Below are 18,707 nucleotides of genomic sequence, written 5' to 3' on the forward strand. Positions count from 1 at the left end.
CGAGATAATGTGGGTTCGACGCAGAGGCTTGAGATATATTAGCAGATTGGCTGTGGATCGCAACACCAATCTGAGCACCAGTTTTCCTACCCGTCGGACGTACCCCACTCTCGCCTCTGGAAGAAAATGCGGGTCCCGCGCGGGCCCCACCACCCCGACGAGATAATGTGGGTTCGACGCAGAGGCTTGAGATATATTAGCAGATTGGCTGTGGATCGCAACACCAATCTGAGCACCAGTTTTCCTACCCGTCGGACGTACCCCACTCTCGCCTCTGGAAGAAAATGCGGGTCCCGCGCGGGCCCCACCACCCCGACGAGATAATGTGGGTTCCACGTAGAGAGCTTGAGAAATATTAGCAGATTGGCTGTGGATCGCAACACCAATCTGAGCACCAGTTTTCCTACCCGTCGGACGTACCCCACTCTCGCCTCTGGAAGAAAATGAGGGTCCCGCGCGGGACCCTCCACCCCCGACGAGATAATGTGGGTTCCGCATAGAGGCTTGAGAAATATTGGCAGATTGGCTGTGGATCGCAACACCAATCTGAGCACCAGTTTTCCTAGCCGTCGTAGGTACCCCAGTCTCGCCTCTGGAAGAAAATGCGGGTCCCGCGGGGGCCCCACCACCCCGACGAGATAATGTGGGTTCCACATAGAGGCTTTAGAAATATTGGTAGATTGGCTGTGGATCGCAACACCAATCTGAGCACCAGTCTTCCTACCCGTCGGAGGTAGCCCAGTCTCGCATCTGGAAGAAAATGCGGGTCCCGAGCGGGCCCCACCACCCCGACGAGATAATGTGGCTTCCGTGTGGACCCAACAAAGAGGTGGGAGGGAACGCCACAGACTAAAGACGGCATATCCGATTATCCAGATACGAGTTCTCCTACCCGTCTCCCGGTTGGAAGGATATGCGGGCCCCAACTCTCGCCGTTGCATGGTATGGCGAGGGTAAGTCATAGACTCGATGGAGTGCTTACGAAAGAGATTAAACTTAATTGCCAGGATATAATGGCCTGTCCAAAACTCCAAATACGAACTCGCACCCGTTTACCTTCCCGTTAATGATACCTCGTTCTACCTTCGGAAGGAAATACGGGTCCCATGTGTCCCCAGCACCAACAACCAATGCGCCTCTCACGCGTAGTTTTAGGCATTGTCCCAGGCCACCTCATAATTAACTCAATTACTAAATTTAAACCTCCCCTCTAATTTTGTCCCTCGACGGATTCAAAAAGCCTCTCTTTTCCTTTGATCAGCCGACGGTGATGCGAAGGGAGAGCGCGAGGGAGGACGACTCGAGCCTTCCTCCCCGTGATCGCCTCTTCGTTGATCCCACCAACGGGCTAGCCCCTTGATCCTTTCCTCCGCCACTTCTTGGATCCGCCTCTCCGCCATGGGATGGTGGGAAGCTCTCCTCAACTGGCTCCGAAGGTGAGATCCGTTGACATTCTTTTCTTCTTTTGTTCTTTTATAGCCCTTTCTATCTGGGATTGATTCAATTCTGTGGGACCGGGTTCGATTTGAATTCACCGTCCTTTTGGCGTGCGTCTGGGCTTTGTTGATGGATTATCAAGTGACAACATTTTAGGGATTTTTGGGATATGTGAATTGTGGTCTTCGACTTGAGGCTTTTGGTTGCCAAATTGGTGAGTCGTAGTTGTTGAGCTGCCATCGGTGGCGACCCGAGTAAACTACGGCTAGTCTATCGAGGATATGATAAACCGAAGGGAAATTAATATGCGAATTGTTGAGATTGCTTTGTTCGTCTAAATTTTGTGATTTGGTTTCATTTTTTATATGGGATGCGTTAAGAATATAAAACTGTATAATTAAATGACATTGATCATAAATTTAAGAGGGTATCGGAGTGAAAGGTCCTTAGTTCAAATCTTCCCCACATAGAAAAAATTCCTTCATTGCTTTTTTCATATTGGGTTTGAGTCAGTCCTCATCCAACATGAGGAAAAGTGTTAAGAACATAGACTTATGGATCATGTCTTATATACTGGCTTAAACTTTTAGATGGACTGATATTGATAAAAGCTTAGGAGAATGTGGCATGTCATTGTGTTAATTTGGAGACCTTGCAATACCTTATTCATGTCAAGGCCTTGGCAATTTTATACTTTCATTTGTATGTTCACAAAAGATGGCTTGTGGAAAGTGCTTTAATACAATATTTGTGAAATTTTGTTGCAAATGCAGCCTATTCTTCAAGCAAGAAATGGAGCTGTCTTTGATCGGACTTCAGAATGCTGGGAAAACTTCCCTTGTGAATGTCATTGCAGTATGTGGATATGTTCTCATGTTTCTTCGAGTGCTGGTGAATTTATTTGTGTACCTGATATATTTACTTTCTTCTGTAGACTGGTGGATATTGTGAGGACATGATTCCTACAGTGAGTAATCCCTTCAGTTAAGGTCATGTTTTATTCTAATAAACCAGCATTCTCTTGGTACTAAAATATTGTCGTTTTCACTGGATTGGTAGGTTGGATTCAATATGAGGAAGTTGACTAAAGGAAATGTTACAATCAAATTATGGGATATCGGAGGCCAGCCTAGGTTTCGCAGTATGTGGGAGAGATATTGCCGTGCAGTCTCTGCCATTGTGTATGGTCTTACCTCCTCTCTTGGATACTCGTTTAGCTTATTTACTAAGATTCTTTTGCATCTGATATCTGTGATAAGATTGCATGTACAAATCTGTGATTTTGCCATTCTGAATTCATTCTTCTGGTGGTTTATGATTTTGAACCAAAATGGTGACAAGTGAATTGATAGCAAGACTGATATTCGCGGGATTTGAAATGTGCTATTTAAATAAATGTCTGTTTCATGTGATTTCAGTCAACATTCATGAATGGTTTCATCTGGACAATTTGCAATCATCGTCCAGGTCATCTCATCTTCTCTCTTCTAACGATATTTTTTTCCTTGGTATAGGCTTTTCTTGTCAATTCATGAATTTAGAACTTTGATACTCCTATTTCCACGAGGTACTCACGAATTATAGTAGTCCTGTTAGTGATTATGTACAACTTTATTATGAGTAGATATGATGTCTAATTTCTAATTCAAGTGCCTAACGGGTTGTGAGGATTGTGAAATCATTAGAAGTTGAGATTTGGAAGATCTAGGTGACTCAAATCCATTTAAGGGCCAATTAGTTCTCTACTTGTGATAGTAAATGATCTGAGCTCAATGCCAAGAAGGCTCCATGGAAGTTTTGTCAAAGCCTTGTGATCATCTGTTGACCTAAGGTCAAATCTCTAAAGCTAGTGTTAGATAAAAAGTTCTATCTAAAGGACTTGTAGGTGGATAAAAAGATCCATGTTATTTTGGCATCTTAAGCTCCTGTAATTATATAATATTGTGTGACCTGATAAGATTTTAGATATAATACGACAAGCTTTGCCATGGAGAGCATTATTCATGTTTTAAATGCCTATAATTAAAAAGGTGATTACGTAAATTATGACCACAAACAATTAAGCAACCGAAATGCCATTGGTGTAATAACCAATTTAAAGAAAACAAGGGCTTCTGTTCTTATATGATGGACACATTGAACTTGATCAAGTTCAATTTAGGTCCAGGCATCTAGCTGGTTTTACTGTTTGGTAGAAACCTGGTCAGGTCATGGTTAGATGCAGTTTTGCTTCTTCAATCTGACAGTGGAACTGAACCAGATAGGTGTTCATTTCCCAGTTTTCCTGTCGGACATGCCAGTCTGATCCAGTTCTGATAAATATGCTTCTGAAATACCTTGGTTAACAGACTGATATCTTAAACATGTGTCTACATTTTGAGAATTTTGTTTCGTGATCACATTGTACAGTTTAATGCATTCAAATATTATCATGCTCGTGAAATGTAGCGCCTGCAATTTACCTGTTGCTTTCTTTGTTAACAGAAGAAGAATTCTGATGCCATTCACTCTTACCAGCAAACTAAAAGCATACATGGATTTCATCATGTTGTGCTTTGTCCCTATGTTCAAGTTGTGTCGGTTTCCCCATTTTTCATTTGTAGCATTTCATACGTTGCCCCAACTATATATCTTAACTGAGAATAACAGCGAAACAATCTCCATATCATGTTGCAACTGCTTTATCCAACATCTCAATTGCATGGTACAAAGAGCTTAATCTTCAATGGGAACTTCATTTTGTCTTGCAGGTATGTTGTCGATGCAGCGGACCGTGATAACTTGCCCACCTCAAGAAGTGAACTACACGATCTTTTAAGCAAGCCATCGCTCAGTGGAATCCCGTTGCTGGTGCTTGGAAACAAAATCGACAAGCCTGAAACTATGTCGAAGCAGGGCTTTACAGATGAAATGTAACAAATCACCAATTCCTCAATTGTTCTAGTACTTGTCCATGGTAGAAAAGCAGGACCTGTGATGTTAGTGCTTCCCCCATTCTAACCATTGCTCTGCATTGCAGGGGCCTGAGATCTATCGCGGACAGAGAAGTCTGTTGCTTCATGATCTCATGCAAGAACTCAACCAACATCGACTCTGTCATACATTGGCTTGTGAAGCATTCAAAGTCGACGAACTGAGCTCTGGGTATCGTACTATCTTGTAGCTTATCTAGGTTGCTCGTGGTTTTTTATGCTGATATCTCTCTTGGTTGGCTGAGCTTACGGCTTGTATTAATTGCCTGTTACCCAAAGGCTTATTCATATTATGTGCAACCGGTGGCTCGCACTGTTGCCATTCATGTCATGTTAAATTATTGTTCTGAATGAAATAACCTTTGCACCTCGTCAAGGCATATTGATGATATTGTATTTGAGGTACATTAGTGTGGAAAAAATCTTCTTCATTTAGGATCTTGAGAATAAAATGTTAGTCAAAGGTGTAATTGATGATATCCATATATCTATTCAGTAGGATTATTTCTACATGTTTAATTGTGATTTAACAATCTACTTGTTCACAATCATAAATCATTGAACATTTTGTGATAGAATAGTTATAACCTTTGCTTATGCTCGAGTTCCTAGAGAGAAACCCTTCTCAGGTCAGTAATATGACTGACCTGGATCTGTTTTTGTTTGATAGATTCACCATTTCAGCATCATTACAAACCCAATAGACCCGAGATAGGATACATGTAATAGTATGCATTCATATCTACTAACATCACATGACATAATAACACCTGGGCTTACATTCATCAGTTGAATGTACCAATTTGTTGGCAAATTTGTATGGATGCATGCAAACCACATGCAAAAGTTCCTAACAGAAATTTATCATCAAAAGACTATCTATGACTTAGAACAATGTTGCATAAAAGTGAAATTGGCGTTTAATGTAACACAAACAGGCTACCAATTCTCAAAAATGGGTTTAACTACGCATTCACGGTTGACACCAGCTAATTCAAGGTCTTATAACCAACCCTCACTAAGATGCTCCAAACATTGTTGAGACATCAGCAAGAAGCTCAATAGAACACCGAAATAACTGTCAAGATCGTACCATCCCTAGGAATTTGTATCACTGTAAACAATGGTTCCAATTCTTTGTGATATGAAGGCTCATTCTTTTAGGCGCCAGCAACTTCAGATTCACCTTCCATCTGGACATCTTCTGCAGGTCTGTCCACCTTGACACCCACATCCTCCTTGAAGTCACCATGGACCTGTATCAGAAATATAGGTGCCTTGCAGTGAGATACGTGTGTCCACATTTAATGAATGCAAAGGTGATGTTTAGACTAGGGTAATTGATAAACAACAGGAGTACCTCCATAAGCTTTCCCAAGTCAAACTTGGGGGCCTTCAAGATTTTTACTTTGCGGATGTACACATTTTGGAGAGGGAAAATGCTTGAAGTTGCTTTCTCAATCTCCTTTCCAATTACATCAGGAATGAACTTCAGCACCAAATCCTTCAGATCACAGGTTGTAGCTTGATTGACCATAATTTCCCTCATTTTGCGGCGTATCTGAAACAAGACGGATGACATAACCCTAAATTTCTCCAACCAAAGTTCATTGCTAGAAAACAGAAGCCTGTACAGTGTGATGAACTTACCTGTCTTATCTGACTGGATTGGGCATAACAAGTGCGCTTGACCTGGTTTGGGCGCCTCTTGGTGAAAGCAATGCAAAACAGTCGCAGAGTGTAATTGTCGGTAGTCTTCACATCAACATGTGCTTCAATCAGAGTCTGCCACTTGCGGACTATATGTCTGAGCTTGTCAGTCGTCAAGTCCATGCCCTGAAGAAGAGGAAGAGATCAACTCGAGATTCAAGAGTTACAAAATCACAGTGAAACACAAACCATACCCAGAAGTTGGTGAGAACATTTTTTCCTTGTACATCCTCTGATCGGAGCCGAATCTTCCTGTGGGCCTGGTCCTCATCATTCTGAAGGTCAGCTAAAGAGACCTCAAACACTCTGTGCTTGAGGCCCTCGGATGCAATCTGATGGAAGGAAGAAACCACTGTTGATCCAACTTATCATGGGAAGAAATATTCAGGCATAACTGACACATCCTAGGAAAATTGATGGATAAACTATGACGAAAAAAACCATAGATAGACTGATTTCTAAGTCATGATTGACATATAAGAAGAATGCCAGATTATACTGACAATGAAGGAAGTACAGTACTCAAGATTTTTCATAACATACAATTATTAGCCTTAAATGGCATATGAAAGTGTTCTGGAGGGAACGGTTTGATCTTCATAATTTTTACAATAGAAATTTCATAATTTTTACAAAAAAAACTATTTTTTTTGTGAACAAAGTTTTAGACACTAGTTCCATTTCAATGTTTACGCTTTCAGAAAAAGCTTTTCTGACGCTCAAAGTCCTCTCCCATCTCTTTGTATACCTTACACAAATTATTGTTCCTCAGCAATAAAAAACCCTTCCAAAGTGCATAGGTCAATTAAGAAACGCATTGGTCAGCTTGTATAATTACAGGTGATTCAACTCAATTTCCTCAGTTCCAATCCAAAGCAGTACTGTGTAAATTTACATATATTTCATTAAATTCCTCATAAACTACCAACTTAGTATCCCTCCAAGTAGATACATTCCTTCATTCATTTCCTCATGTAAGAGCTCACCTACAAGCTCCCATGGCATCACCTCCTGTAGGAAGAGAATACAAGGCTTCCAACTCATCTCTCTCTTTATGATCTCATTCTTATAGCAAAATTCAAAGTTATTTATTATATGAGACTTTCAACAGATAAAACTTTAATACTATGGAATGAGATTCCTCTACAGTTAACAACTTATGCATTATATATATAGGAAGACAAACTTACATTTTCGGTACTCAAGTCACAAAGTTAACTAAGTTCGTGCAGAGAACACAAAGACATCAAATGGAAGAACATGAATGAAGGCAACAATCGCAGCTGCAATGCGAACCTTGGTGCCCTGCGTCCTCGAGACGAGGGTCTTCCCGATGTTCCTGACGTTGAAGACGGAGGGAGCCTTGATGTCGTACCAATCCTTCTTGGAGAAAGGGTCGACCCTGAAACAGATCCAACCGATCATCACCACTGCGAGCAACAAGGACAAGCATAGATCGAAAAAAGAGCAGCAGAAAAAAGAGGGGCATGGCATTGCAGCTTACGTCTTCTTCTTGCCTCCCTTTTTCCCCTTCGAGATCCGCTTGTTCTTCCTGCAAGGGCGATCGATATCAAAAAGAGCGACAGAGGGTAAAGAAGAAGCAGAGGAACGTCGAAGCGAGTTAGGCCGACATCCAAAACTCACCCGACAGCCATGGCTGCTGCTGCCGCTGCCGCAACCGCAAGGAGGTTTCGGCGCGACGGGTAGCGACCGAGGGAGAGAGAATTCTACCCTAGAAACCCAGCCGCTTTTATAGTCCCGCAGTCTTATTGATCCAACGGCAGAGAATCCACTATTTGGCTTAAATCAGCACGAATCTGCAAACCGAAAAAGTACGAACTCATCCCGTTGCCGGTTCAGAATCGAACCGGTTGTAAGGTTTGATCGAACCTGATTCCTTCTATTACGATGATTATAGTTAGACGTAGGATTGCATCACAATTATGAGTCCAGATTAGGTCAGTGGTCTCGTGATAGGATCATAGCAAAGTTGGTGCGATAGCCACTGGTGGTCGGTTGGTCACCGTCACAGATTCCACCGCGATCCAATCGGAACAAGAGGGAAAGAAACCAATCGATTTCGCCCGCATCTGAAGCAACCGGCGGCAAGCGTACAAGAGAAGGAAGCATTTGGTCGACCCATCATCCATCACCGGCCTCAAGCTTGACCGCATCGATACGATCGATGTGATCGAGGACGAAGATGTTGGAGACTGTACCAGCTGGAATTAGAAGGTGCCCCCTCAAAATAAAAGTACGAAATAGCGAACGACAATGACCAGATCCGCACATCCATGCGTTTTTTGCTTGCCTCTTCCGCAAATCCCTGCCACTGACCGCTTCCTTTTATACCAGTCCTTCGCTCCGCGCCTTCTCTGGCCCTTGGAAAAGATTAGAGGGTAGGAGGAGGAGGAGGAGGAGAGCAGCTTCTCTTGGGGATCGGAGGGCGGGCAATGGCGTTCCAGGGGACGACCACCAAGTGCATGGCATGCGACAAGACGGTGTACTTGGTCGACAAGCTCACCGCCGACAACCGCGTCTACCACAAGGCCTGCTTTAGGTGCCACCATTGCAAGGGCACCTTGAAGGTGCCTATTAGATCTCTTGCCTCTTGCGAAACCTCTATGTTCATAAGATCACGCACATCTCTGCAACTCATTTTCTTCGATTTGCAGCTGGGAAACTATAATTCCTTTGAGGGAGTCCTGTACTGCCGACCTCACTTTGATCAGCTCTTCAAGATGACCGGCAGTCTGGACAAAAGCTTTGAAGGTGATCATCACGTCTCGCATTCCTTCTCGCCACTGTGATACCTGAAACTGCCTTCGTCTTCTCTTTCCAGGGACCCCAAAGGTTGTCAAACCAGAGAAGTATGTCGATAACGAGGTAAAGTGATCGATGCATGTCGATCATCAATCTATTACTGTATCATTTGCTGCTTCTTAATCAGCTTGGACATTTTGTTTCTCTCATGATTTACTGCAGAACGCAAACAAAGTCTCCAGTGCTTTCGCTGGCACCCAAGAGAAGTGCGTTGGATGCAGCAAGACTGTTTATCCGATTGAAAGGGTAATCTCTGAAGCGCACATCCGATGAGGTTCTTAATTGTCGCAAGTATCTTAGAGTGCTGTGCCTGCTGCAGGTGACGGTCAACGGAACTGCGTACCACAAGAGCTGCTTCAAATGCTGCCATGGCGGATGCGTCATCAGCCCTTCGAACTACATCGCGCACGAGGGAAAGCTGTACTGCAAGCATCACCACATCCAGCTGTTCAAAGAGAAGGGGAACTACAGCCAGCTTGAGAACGATGAAGCAGAAGCTAAGTCGGAATCCTCTGCTGCGTAATTGATTACTGCAAACGCATCTGTTTTGTTTGCCACAGGAGTGAGTGGTATCCTTAGCTTTTGATGCATTCTAATGCGCCTTGTGTTCTATTTGAGATATGAAGGCTCCAAATATGTATAAAGAGTTGGAGTACTTCTAATTATAAGGCCGCTTTAATGTAATATGCATATCTGAGATTTTGAGGAAAATATTAAAGAATAATTATTTGGGTAGTTAGTTGATGATGATGCGAATGATGGCCGATTTGGCGCCTATATAAGAGGCCCACTCTCTCTCTCTCTCATTTCCGCCCTTCCCTCTCTCTCCGGTGTTGAGGCTGAGATGGCCGCTCCTCTCGGGGTCCCAGGCCTATCTTCGGATCGATTCGCCCTCCCCTGCTTTGCTTCCCTCGCGCAGGCGAGATCGCTGGTACTGGACGCCCTTGTCGAGATCAAGCCCGGGGAGATCGGGATCGTTTCCGGTGTCCCTCAAGAACATCTCAACATCTCCGACGCAGGGTGACCCCTCATTCGAACCCACTGCATTATTCTAATTTTCAGTTTCTTAGATCTGTGTTATCTGTTTGGGTTTCGAGGATCGTTTGGAGTTTGCTGATAATCTTGAATCGAATAATCGAATCCCAGATATCGAGATTAGCGCTTTCATTTTTCTTTGTTCTGTTTCGATTGTCGAGATCTCGGGTTCTTGTGATGGTAGCGTGGCTTGTGAATCAAGCTTCGTGCTGATCCTAATTCATCGGAACTTAGAGGCGATTGTTTCGATTCTGATGGATGACTTGGGATATGAATCTTGATGCCGTATTTTGCGCCTTGTCTGATCGTGTCGGATAGCTTGTTCAAACATCGTTTTGATGTCAATCATCATGAAGAATCCATCCAGATCATGTGGAACCATGATTGAATACCACATCGAGCACAGAGATAATCGACTATTCTAGAGCAAATGATTGGTATGCACGCACGAAACGTATGCACACCCAAACGAGAAAGCAATTCTAGAAGAACAGTTTTGTATAACATATATACTTCTACAGTGCATTGCATCTTGGCAATAGTCCTGACGCTTGTTTAAACATGAGTTAGAACATCTCAAGGATTGTGTTCGGTGTGTTTTATGTGTGAAACAAGAAGATTAAAGTCATAGGACCACTATAGAGAATAAATATATGTTGTAAATTTTAAATTTTAATTTTTTTTAGTGATCCTTGACAACAAGAGTTTATGTCATTACCCTGGTTGATGAGCTTAAATCATTGGTTGAAAATTCAAGTTAATAGTTATATATTTATTAGATTTTTATAAGTCAATTTTAATCTTTGCTTAACTTCTGATACGGTGAATATATGGTTTAACTTAGTAGTAATGGAACTTCACGTCATGACATGTCTTTCAGTTTCGTCCAGATCTTTCCTAGTCAATCCTCTCACCATAGCTCGTAACGGGTTTGTTTCGATATTAAGTGTCACAGTCCAACTTGATATTAACTTGTTTGTTATGTTAATTTTCCATTAGCCTAGAATGCTTGCACCCATCAAACTCATATAGTCAATCGTAGTTTTTACTCAGATATAGAATTAAATTAATATAGTTTAGAATAACTGAATTAAGACCGGTTAAAAGAGGGACAACATGCAAAACAATCTAGCAGTGATCTTAAATATATCGTACTTTATCATCTTACCATTAAACTTGGGATGAGTGCCTTGTTCATGTTTGTTATATAAAGGTAAATGGACACCACTGCTAACACACAGTCATCTTCTTCTTTTTTTCCGAAAGAGAATGTTAAATTTTATCAATTAACTTCTGTGTAGCGCTAGACAACAGAAAAGTAGCCACTTAATTTTTCTGGAGCAGTTTTGAATAAATTAGGACTTATTTTTCACATTCGTGCGGGTCACAATACATTCACCGGTTCAGACTGCGGCTTTGCAAATTTCTGGAGTTGGAAAGTGGAAACTGAGTTTTGTGTCAACTCAAATCAACTCAAAACCGGTTGATTTATCGTTAAATCTCATATTTTGATAATAAAATTAATTGATAATATGATGATCTAATGTATGTTTTGAATGATGTGGGATTAACTTCGATCAGGAGAGGTAAATTGATTAAAGCAGGAAGAATCAGATGTTGGGTCGGAGTTAAACATGTCAGAATATTGGACATCGGGCCGGAAGATCAGTCGATATGTCGACATAAGGTTTCGATCTATAAATTCGGGTATCGGGCCAAGAAGATCGAACATTACGCTAAAGAGATCGAATGTTGCGAGAAGACAACATGCTGATAGGGCAATACGCTAAAGGAGATGACCATACGCCGAAGGATCGAAGCGTCGGAAGAACGAATGACATGTCGGATAACATAGGATTCGATTATAATTGATTATGTCTAGATCGATTTAGTTTAGAGTCTAATTGAGTCAGTTTAGAATATAATTAGGTCAACTTAATTAAGGGTCAACTGGGCCCAAAGTGGAGCTGTTTTGGGTCAAGAAAATAACACATTCAATGGCCCAACAGTTGGGTTAGGTGGTGGCACCATCGGTCCAAGCGGTGACACCGCCAGTGACTTGGTCTCCAAGACTATGTCAGGCGATAGTACTGCCCTCTCTCAAACTATGTAAGGTGGTAGTACCGTCCAATGTCAGTGCTGCAGCTAATGATACCGTCAATATCCAAAAAATCGGGGATGAGACACTTTTTAGCTTCAAGTTTGAATTCATTTGGGGCCTATAAATATCCTTCTCATTTCTGCTTATATTACACAATAATTGATAGAAAAAAAACGCTGTTATAATTTTGTAAGAACTCCTCTCAAACTTTAAGTGTTAGTAAAGTTTAAGAGAGGAGGTAGTAGGTGTATAAAGGAGAATAGAGTTATAAGAAGGTAGTTGGTCTTCGCGTATGGAAGGAAGATAATTAGTGGATGTCGATGGCCTCGACGGAAGAGGAATCAGGAGTGGATATAGGTCATGACGATCGAACCATTATAAAACTCGGTTTGTATTTACTTTAAGTTCATTACTTTCATTGTAAACTGATTTCTTACTTTCGTTATATAATTATTTTTGATATCGATTTTTATCGAAAAGAAAATTTTTCGAACCGTTACTAATTCACCCCTCCCCATCTTTTTAGTGCCGATTCGATCCTAACTTTAGCAACTTCATTTAACTGCCTGGCAATCGTCAGATAATCATATTATTGTATTTTTTTAATTAGTTCATGCATTTCATAAAATCCTAATCGTAATAACACAATCACAATACACATAAATTGTATAGTACTCTCCTTAGCGTTCATTTTCTCAGCTTCAATTCCACATTTAATTTAAAAAAAAAACCTAGTGAATTTGAGCTCATTGATACCTATGTTGAGGGCAAACAGGATAACCTAACTTGTAAAAAAAAATTTGAACTGTATTATCAAGGATAACTAAGATGTCCCATGAGCAGTTCCAATCATATTTCTTTGTAAGGATCTTTTTTGTATCAGGCTTTTGGCATCATTAGTCTAATGTGGGTATGTTTCATGTTCCATATTTAGCAGGATAAATATGTGGCCTATCAATTCAATGGTTAGTAATCCATATACAGTCTTTTGAATGTATAATTTAGACTCTGATTCAGGTTATATAACTGAATTAGCTAGTAAAGTTGAAAACTATATCAATAGCATTTTATGACGATGCCTCCTCTTTTATAAGTCCGTTAAATTTTTTGGTGTCGAGAGGGATTGAGAGAAATTTGAATGCTCTAAGATTCTAAATCAGTCTGAATATGCACGACCTATCAAACGAGTGGTTGACAATGCATATCTATTCACTTTAATACACAATTTAGATTCTGATGTAGGTTATCTTTAATAACAGCATTAGCTAGTAGGGTTAGAAATTGTATTAATGGCATTCTACGATGATGGACCGTAAGTCAATTAAGATTAATGAATGTTCTTGATTTGAATGAATATATTGGATTACAGATGAAAAATATAAGCATGTATTCGATCTTAAAACATTAGGACTTCTTATTGCTGTAGGATCTATGTTTTCTATTCTGTGGATAGCCCATGGAGGAGTTGTGTGTATTGTGGTGATCTACGCATTACCTGGCTAACATGTGTGCGACGTAAATTCTGTCGGCGTAGAGCCGCCGAGTGTCCGCATTGTCATAATTCTTCTCATGCTGTATTAATCGTTCTTCAAGGAATTTGTCATGTTTGCTATCAACTCGTCACTTCAAAGCTTGGACATTAACTGTTGGCATATTCCTTTACTTCCAATAAATACGTTTCAAGAGAGTTTTAAGGCAATGATCGAAGCATAAGAATACATTCGAATGTTTTGCTTGCGCAAACTATAGTCAAATTTCAAGACTTAATTATCTCTTGCTCTACAGGTTTGTGACCAAACATCTTTGCTAACATTTCTTTCCGCAGCCCAAATCCGGTGCAGACAGCTTAAGTAGTTGTCTACCACCAGACGAGCAAGACTAGACGGGTAATTCCTTCGAGGTGAGGTAAGGGTCAAAGGTGAGCCTTTTGCATTATATCCTTGCAAATCATATATATATATATATATATATATATATATATATATATATATATATATATAGCATGATTGATAATAATCTATTTAACATCATATAATTTTTTCCTATGGATGTTGAACCTAAATTCAGAGAAATAAATACAAAGAACCACCGACTTGGTAGGAAAATACATACATGCGTGTGTAACTTTGACACAAAAAATGCCCGACTCCTGTTATTCTAGTACGCGGTTTCTGACTCGTCTTTGCATCAAAAAATGTAGGCATACGAGCAAGACACACAAATGCACATCATTCTTTTGCAATAAAATATAACTCGTCTCATTTACGCTTATATTTACTTCTTGATATCACTATATCTAGCGCTTGCTCTTGGTTTGTACTAGGTTTGCACAAGCAGGGGGACCAGAAGCAGAGGTTTCTCACGCTTCGCAGTAGGTGGCAGAAGCCTTGGAGACGTCAAATCTCCATGCAAAAAGATAGTCCCGCGATTGACAGAAGAGGCGAATCACGTTGCATGGCACGTTGACGAGGTTCTTCCTCCCGTTGCATGCCCACTCGATCTTCACCTTACACGAGAACCCGCTGGAGGTCTTGGGGACGGAAGAGTCCTTCACATCCAGCATCACCTCCCCGCTGATCCTCCTGGGAAGCGACTTCATCGGCAGCATGCCGCGGCCGGACAATATCATGGAGTCCAGCCAGGGACACTCCGGTTGACCCACCATCTCCTTGTAAGCCGAATTGGCGAGGCGCACCCTGTTTTGGGAGTCGGACACCACCACCGGGAGCTCGTCGGACTCGACCTCTTCCTCCACCTCCTCAGGCCTCTTGGAAACAGGGACGGCTGGTACGGCACTGGCGTCATGGCATATGGACCCGACGCTGATGGTCGACCCCACCGGTCGCACCGGCTGGGGCACGATCACCCTTGGCTCCTGCAGCTTCTGCAGCAGGTCTTGCTCCACCAGGACCGCAGCGTCCGCCTTGGCCTCGGGCGAGAGAGGTAGGACGGTGAGGGTTGGGATGTCGCAAGCGCTCTTCTGGCAAGTGAAGGGGACGAACGTAGGGTACGTGGGGCTCAGCTGGGCCTGCGGCCCCGCGGCGGCGAGGACGGGGAGGATGCTCCTCTGACGCTTGTTCGGGTTGGGAGCGAGCTCAGCGCGTCCACGCTTTCGTGCACGGCAGGAGCGGGGAGCGCGGAGGCGGAGCGCGCCCGCTGACGTCACCTTCTGACAGGTGCCCTCGGCTAGCTGTGGCCGGGGAAGCGACGGCTTAGGTGCGATAGGCCGGAATCTGGCCATGATCGCATGGGTCTTGGCCATGTCCATGGAGAGAAACATGGTCGGTAGGTTGACTGCCTTCCCTCTGTGACTGTGAGAGTAGCGAGTGATCCGGTGGGTTTGAATGGGGAGGCGAAAGGTTTAAGAGAGGGGGAGGAGGGCAGCAAAGCGAGCTGAGCAGGGCCTGGGTGGTGGCACGTGGGAGAGTGGCGTGGTACGTGGAGTGGAGGTTTACGAAAGCGAGACACGTAGGGTCCTTTTCTACAGCGAGGATTGGTGTTGGCAAAAGGAAGCTACGGTTACATGTGGAGCGGGGGGAGGGGAAGAGGGAGGTTCAGAAATGGCGTGACATTTATCCTGCGCCATGGGGAGGGCGAATGGGGAGCGAGCGAGCGGCGGCGTGGCGTGGTCATGCGCCATGCGTAGCGTGCACACATGGCGGCAGGCCAGGGGATGGGCCTCGGTGCTTCCGATTGGAGACGGATGGGAAGACGGAGTTAAGCGAGGAGGAAAGAAGGGGGTTGTGACCGTGGGCGCCGTGCTCGAGGGGTGGGGGAGGGGAGGGGAGGAGAGGAGGAATGCATGGAGAGGGATGTGGTCGCTGGTTGGCAAGTGTCGAGCAGAGGTGGTGGCAGAGCTTCCGTGAAGGAACGGATGGATGCGTTAACCGGCACGCCGGGGCGAGAAGCGTGATTTTATCGTCGTGATGATGGCTTTTGGGGGACGGCCTTTAGGTTCCACGTGCCTTCGTCCTGGGGGACGGCCTTTACGTTTACTGGCATGGGCTGGTTGTTTGGAAAGCATACGTGTTACCTAAATATATAACAATAACAAACTTAGATAGACATTCTTTTAAACCTATCCATCATTTTCTTTCAATTAATACCAGCAAAAAAGAAAAGGGGTAGAAAATAGACCTCCCATCTTCTCTTGAGGTTTTGCATAGGTGAGTCCGGTTTTGAATTCGGAAAGAACATATACGACAGGAGAAATTAGTCAGATGACTTCTATTCTTCTCGTCTCGAGATTAGCGAAGATGGATCTGATATTAAATTAGGCAAATAATGTAACCATATTAGGAGAAATCAGTCAAATGTCATTTCTTCTCGAGGTTAAATATTCATATATTTGGAGAGGACTGAGTGCCGTAATCATAGCACAAAATATATACTTAACTTCACCTTTTCTTTAGCTATCACAGCCTCTCTTAGAGCTGTTATATCATAAGCTTAATATATCATCATTCAAATTGACATTTCAAAGAGAAGTCACTTAGAGCTGATAGTCCTCGTAGAGCAAATATATGATCTGATAGCTCTTCAGGTATTAGGTGATTCACTTTCTTTATGCCCTCGTTTCCATTTCTTCTAGGACATAAGTATCTCCCTCTGTAGACAGCTTATTTATTGCACTGTAGTTGCTTATGTTGGATCACGCATTGTTTATTGGTTATATCGTGGATGCAATTTGTTTTTATATCTGCATTTAAATATTTACACTTGAAGATTCGTGAAATAAAGTTAGACGAATCTTTTCTTCCAGAGAGATGATGGTTCAAGAATGTTTAGAATTTATAGTCATTATCTCATTAGGGAGAGAAGAGATTCCAAAACATGGTGAAAGAAACACCATCAATCAATGTCCAATAGCAACCAGACATGCCAAATGGCGATACAGACAGACCTACTACCAAGCTAAACAGATCCAAGTTTCTGGCGTCGGTTTAAAGCATAAGTAAATGGACACATGTTCCCCAGAGCAGAGGGCTCAATCCCTGATCATCGGCATCGAACCCGTCTCAGAAGCAAGCATCCAAAAGGCAGCAACAGCAGAGAGCGGCCAAACTGCACCATCACAAGACAAACAGCAATTAAACACCATCAGCGAGGATAGTGTAGCACATATCAACATCCGGATTTGGGTTCTCCTCAGAGGATCCGGATTCCAAAAATAAGTCCACCTCCGGGGTGCGCGCACGACAGCAGCCCCGTGTCTAACGTGCGCCAGCGACGGCGGTTGGTATCAATGCTCCGCTAGAAGAAGAGAGAGAGAGAGAGAGAGGAGGAGACGGACAGGGTTTCTATCTAAGCTATTACCATCCTTCGAGGAAGGAAGGCCCTTGCTGCTGCTGCTGCGGCGGCGGCGGTGGCTGGGCGTAAGGGGGCGGATACCCCTGCTGCGGGTAGCCCGCGGACGGGTACCCGGGAGGCGGGTATGCGTCCTTGGCGTACCCCTCCGCCGGATAACCTGCAAGATCACAATCCACGTCTTAGTATAGAAGAAGAGAAGCCATCAGCCAGGTCATCACTGATGGATGCCTCACCCTGGGGTGGAGGGACGCCGACGGGGGGTTGCTGCTGATTGTAGTAGCTCATCCTTCCTTCCCTTGTTCGCGGCGGTCGGATCCTTCGGCTCTCTTGGAAGAAGGGTTCTGATTTATAGAATGCCGACCGGTCCCCTGCGCCTTGGAGTCGGTGACCATCGTCCGTGACGATGAACCCTTCTATAGACGCGATCACGGCCGTTCATTCCATACGGAGCCCAACCCATCACCGCCCATCGGTGCTGGTGTCTGCAAAGCGGCTTGGAGGGGATCCGAAGTCATAGATGGTGCGCGCGGGGAAAGCCGCGTTTGTTCTGTTCGCTTCGGGGGAGGCGTATCTCGTACTTTTTAACTGCTCGACAGTGTCTCACCCGGTTGAATACCCCCTTCGTAATTGGAAGTAGGTGTGGGGTCACCCGTTGTGCTCCGAACCAGGTACGCAAGCTTGGCGGGACCGTGATGATCTGGGGTATCCATTTCCTTCGCTGCGAAGGAAGGAATCAAACCCAACCGTTTGTTTGTCGGGGAATATATCCTTTACTTGAGGAAATACTTATAAGTATATCAGCAGTCCTTTTATTTGATCTGGTTCATATTTCCTCCAATATGATTTAGGAATCAAGTAAAGTGTCTCTCATTCTTTTTCCTTTTTTTTTTCTTCTGTTTCCCATGTCTTTAAGCCGTAGGGCTTGCGGCTCGCTTTCTACGTACAGATCGATCACATGGGAGGGAGTCCTTAAAGTTACACATACATATATAATGCATAAGGAACGTGGTTTAGGTCTCCAAGGAGGAAGAAGAAGGACGCCTTCCTTTCAAAATATTCCACGCTTGGGCTGCTCTTGTTGGAGTGCGCAATTGTGACCGGTTTCAAGCTATATATATATATATATATATATATATATATATATATATATATATATATATATATATGTTCCCTTCAACAGCTTCTTCTGACCGTAAATTGCCTTCGCTCGACTGCAAATGGAATCCAGCCATTGAGCCGCGAGGTCATGATATTAAAGCTAACGCATGGCAATCATCGTCTTTGGACAAACTTGAGGGCCTTCTGGAGAAGAGGAGACT

General features: G+C 43.3%; 5 protein-coding genes across 5 annotated transcripts; 2 read left to right on the forward strand and 3 right to left on the reverse strand.

Moving 5' to 3' along the window:
* Positions 1-1,230: 1,230 nt before the first annotated feature.
* LOC135629096 (ADP-ribosylation factor-like protein 8b) lies at positions 1,231-4,779 on the forward strand. Its single transcript, XM_065136270.1, has 6 exons — positions 1,231-1,436; positions 2,211-2,292; positions 2,372-2,404; positions 2,497-2,618; positions 4,188-4,349; positions 4,457-4,779. The coding sequence occupies exons 1-6, from the start codon at positions 1,399-1,401 to the stop codon at positions 4,572-4,574; spliced, it is 555 nt and encodes a 184-aa protein (XP_064992342.1). The 5' UTR covers positions 1,231-1,398; the 3' UTR covers positions 4,575-4,779.
* A 342-nt stretch (positions 4,780-5,121) lies between these two features.
* LOC135629094 (small ribosomal subunit protein eS1-like) lies at positions 5,122-7,869 on the reverse strand. Its single transcript, XM_065136268.1, has 7 exons — positions 7,764-7,869; positions 7,624-7,671; positions 7,416-7,521; positions 6,314-6,451; positions 6,060-6,245; positions 5,770-5,970; positions 5,122-5,665 (listed from the first exon to the last, which is right to left on the reverse strand). The coding sequence occupies exons 1-7, from the start codon at positions 7,772-7,774 to the stop codon at positions 5,570-5,572; spliced, it is 786 nt and encodes a 261-aa protein (XP_064992340.1). The 5' UTR covers positions 7,775-7,869; the 3' UTR covers positions 5,122-5,569.
* A 630-nt stretch (positions 7,870-8,499) lies between these two features.
* On the forward strand, positions 8,500-9,669 carry LOC135629095 (LIM domain-containing protein WLIM1-like). The gene is made up of 5 exons (XM_065136269.1): positions 8,500-8,707; positions 8,795-8,891; positions 8,962-9,005; positions 9,105-9,188; positions 9,262-9,669. The coding sequence occupies exons 1-5, from the start codon at positions 8,573-8,575 to the stop codon at positions 9,463-9,465; spliced, it is 564 nt and encodes a 187-aa protein (XP_064992341.1). The 5' UTR covers positions 8,500-8,572; the 3' UTR covers positions 9,466-9,669.
* Positions 9,670-14,437: 4,768 nt separating this feature from the next.
* On the reverse strand, positions 14,438-15,417 carry LOC135628811 (uncharacterized). The gene has a single exon (XM_065135730.1). It carries the CDS (start codon positions 15,356-15,358, stop codon positions 14,438-14,440), a length of 921 nt encoding a protein of 306 aa, XP_064991802.1. The 5' UTR covers positions 15,359-15,417.
* Positions 15,418-16,902: 1,485 nt separating this feature from the next.
* On the reverse strand, positions 16,903-17,779 carry LOC135628267 (cysteine-rich and transmembrane domain-containing protein WIH2-like). Its single transcript, XM_065134871.1, has 3 exons — positions 17,622-17,779; positions 17,395-17,545; positions 16,903-17,142 (listed from the first exon to the last, which is right to left on the reverse strand). The coding sequence occupies exons 1-3, from the start codon at positions 17,671-17,673 to the stop codon at positions 17,097-17,099; spliced, it is 249 nt and encodes an 82-aa protein (XP_064990943.1). The 5' UTR covers positions 17,674-17,779; the 3' UTR covers positions 16,903-17,096.
* Between the last annotated feature and the right edge of the window lie 928 nt (positions 17,780-18,707).

This window comes from Musa acuminata, chromosome BXJ3-1 (assembly GCF_036884655.1).
Source record: "Musa acuminata AAA Group cultivar baxijiao chromosome BXJ3-1, Cavendish_Baxijiao_AAA, whole genome shotgun sequence".
Classification (NCBI taxonomy): Eukaryota; Viridiplantae; Streptophyta; class Magnoliopsida; order Zingiberales; family Musaceae; genus Musa; species Musa acuminata.

Coding starts and splice junctions, on each gene's coding strand:
- LOC135628811 (XM_065135730.1), bottom strand. CDS start 15,358: ATGTTTCTCTCCATGGACATGGCCAAGACCCATGCGATCATGGCCAGA.
- LOC135629095 (XM_065136269.1), top strand. CDS start 8,573: ATGGCGTTCCAGGGGACGACCACCAAGTGCATGGCATGCGACAAGACG. Junction 8,708..8,794: donor ATTGCAAGGGCACCTTGAAG/GTGCCTATTAGA, acceptor TTCGATTTGCAG/CTGGGAAACTATAATTCCTT. Junction 9,189..9,261: donor CTGTTTATCCGATTGAAAGG/GTAATCTCTGAA, acceptor TGCCTGCTGCAG/GTGACGGTCAACGGAACTGC.
- LOC135629094 (XM_065136268.1), bottom strand. Junction 7,522..7,623: donor AAGGGAGGCAAGAAGAAGAC/GTAAGCTGCAAT, acceptor GATCTGTTTCAG/GGTCGACCCTTTCTCCAAGA. Junction 5,971..6,059: donor AATCCAGTCAGATAAGACAG/GTAAGTTCATCA, acceptor GTCTTGTTTCAG/ATACGCCGCAAAATGAGGGA.
- LOC135628267 (XM_065134871.1), bottom strand. CDS start 17,673: ATGAGCTACTACAATCAGCAGCAACCCCCCGTCGGCGTCCCTCCACCC. Junction 17,546..17,621: donor CGGCGTCCCTCCACCCCAGG/GTGAGGCATCCA, acceptor GTGATCTTGCAG/GTTATCCGGCGGAGGGGTAC. Junction 17,143..17,394: donor CCTTCCTTCCTCGAAGGATG/GTAATAGCTTAG, acceptor GTGATGGTGCAG/TTTGGCCGCTCTCTGCTGTT.
- LOC135629096 (XM_065136270.1), top strand. CDS start 1,399: ATGGGATGGTGGGAAGCTCTCCTCAACTGGCTCCGAAG. Junction 2,405..2,496: donor GTGAGGACATGATTCCTACA/GTGAGTAATCCC, acceptor CTGGATTGGTAG/GTTGGATTCAATATGAGGAA. Junction 4,350..4,456: donor CAGGGCTTTACAGATGAAAT/GTAACAAATCAC, acceptor TCTGCATTGCAG/GGGCCTGAGATCTATCGCGG.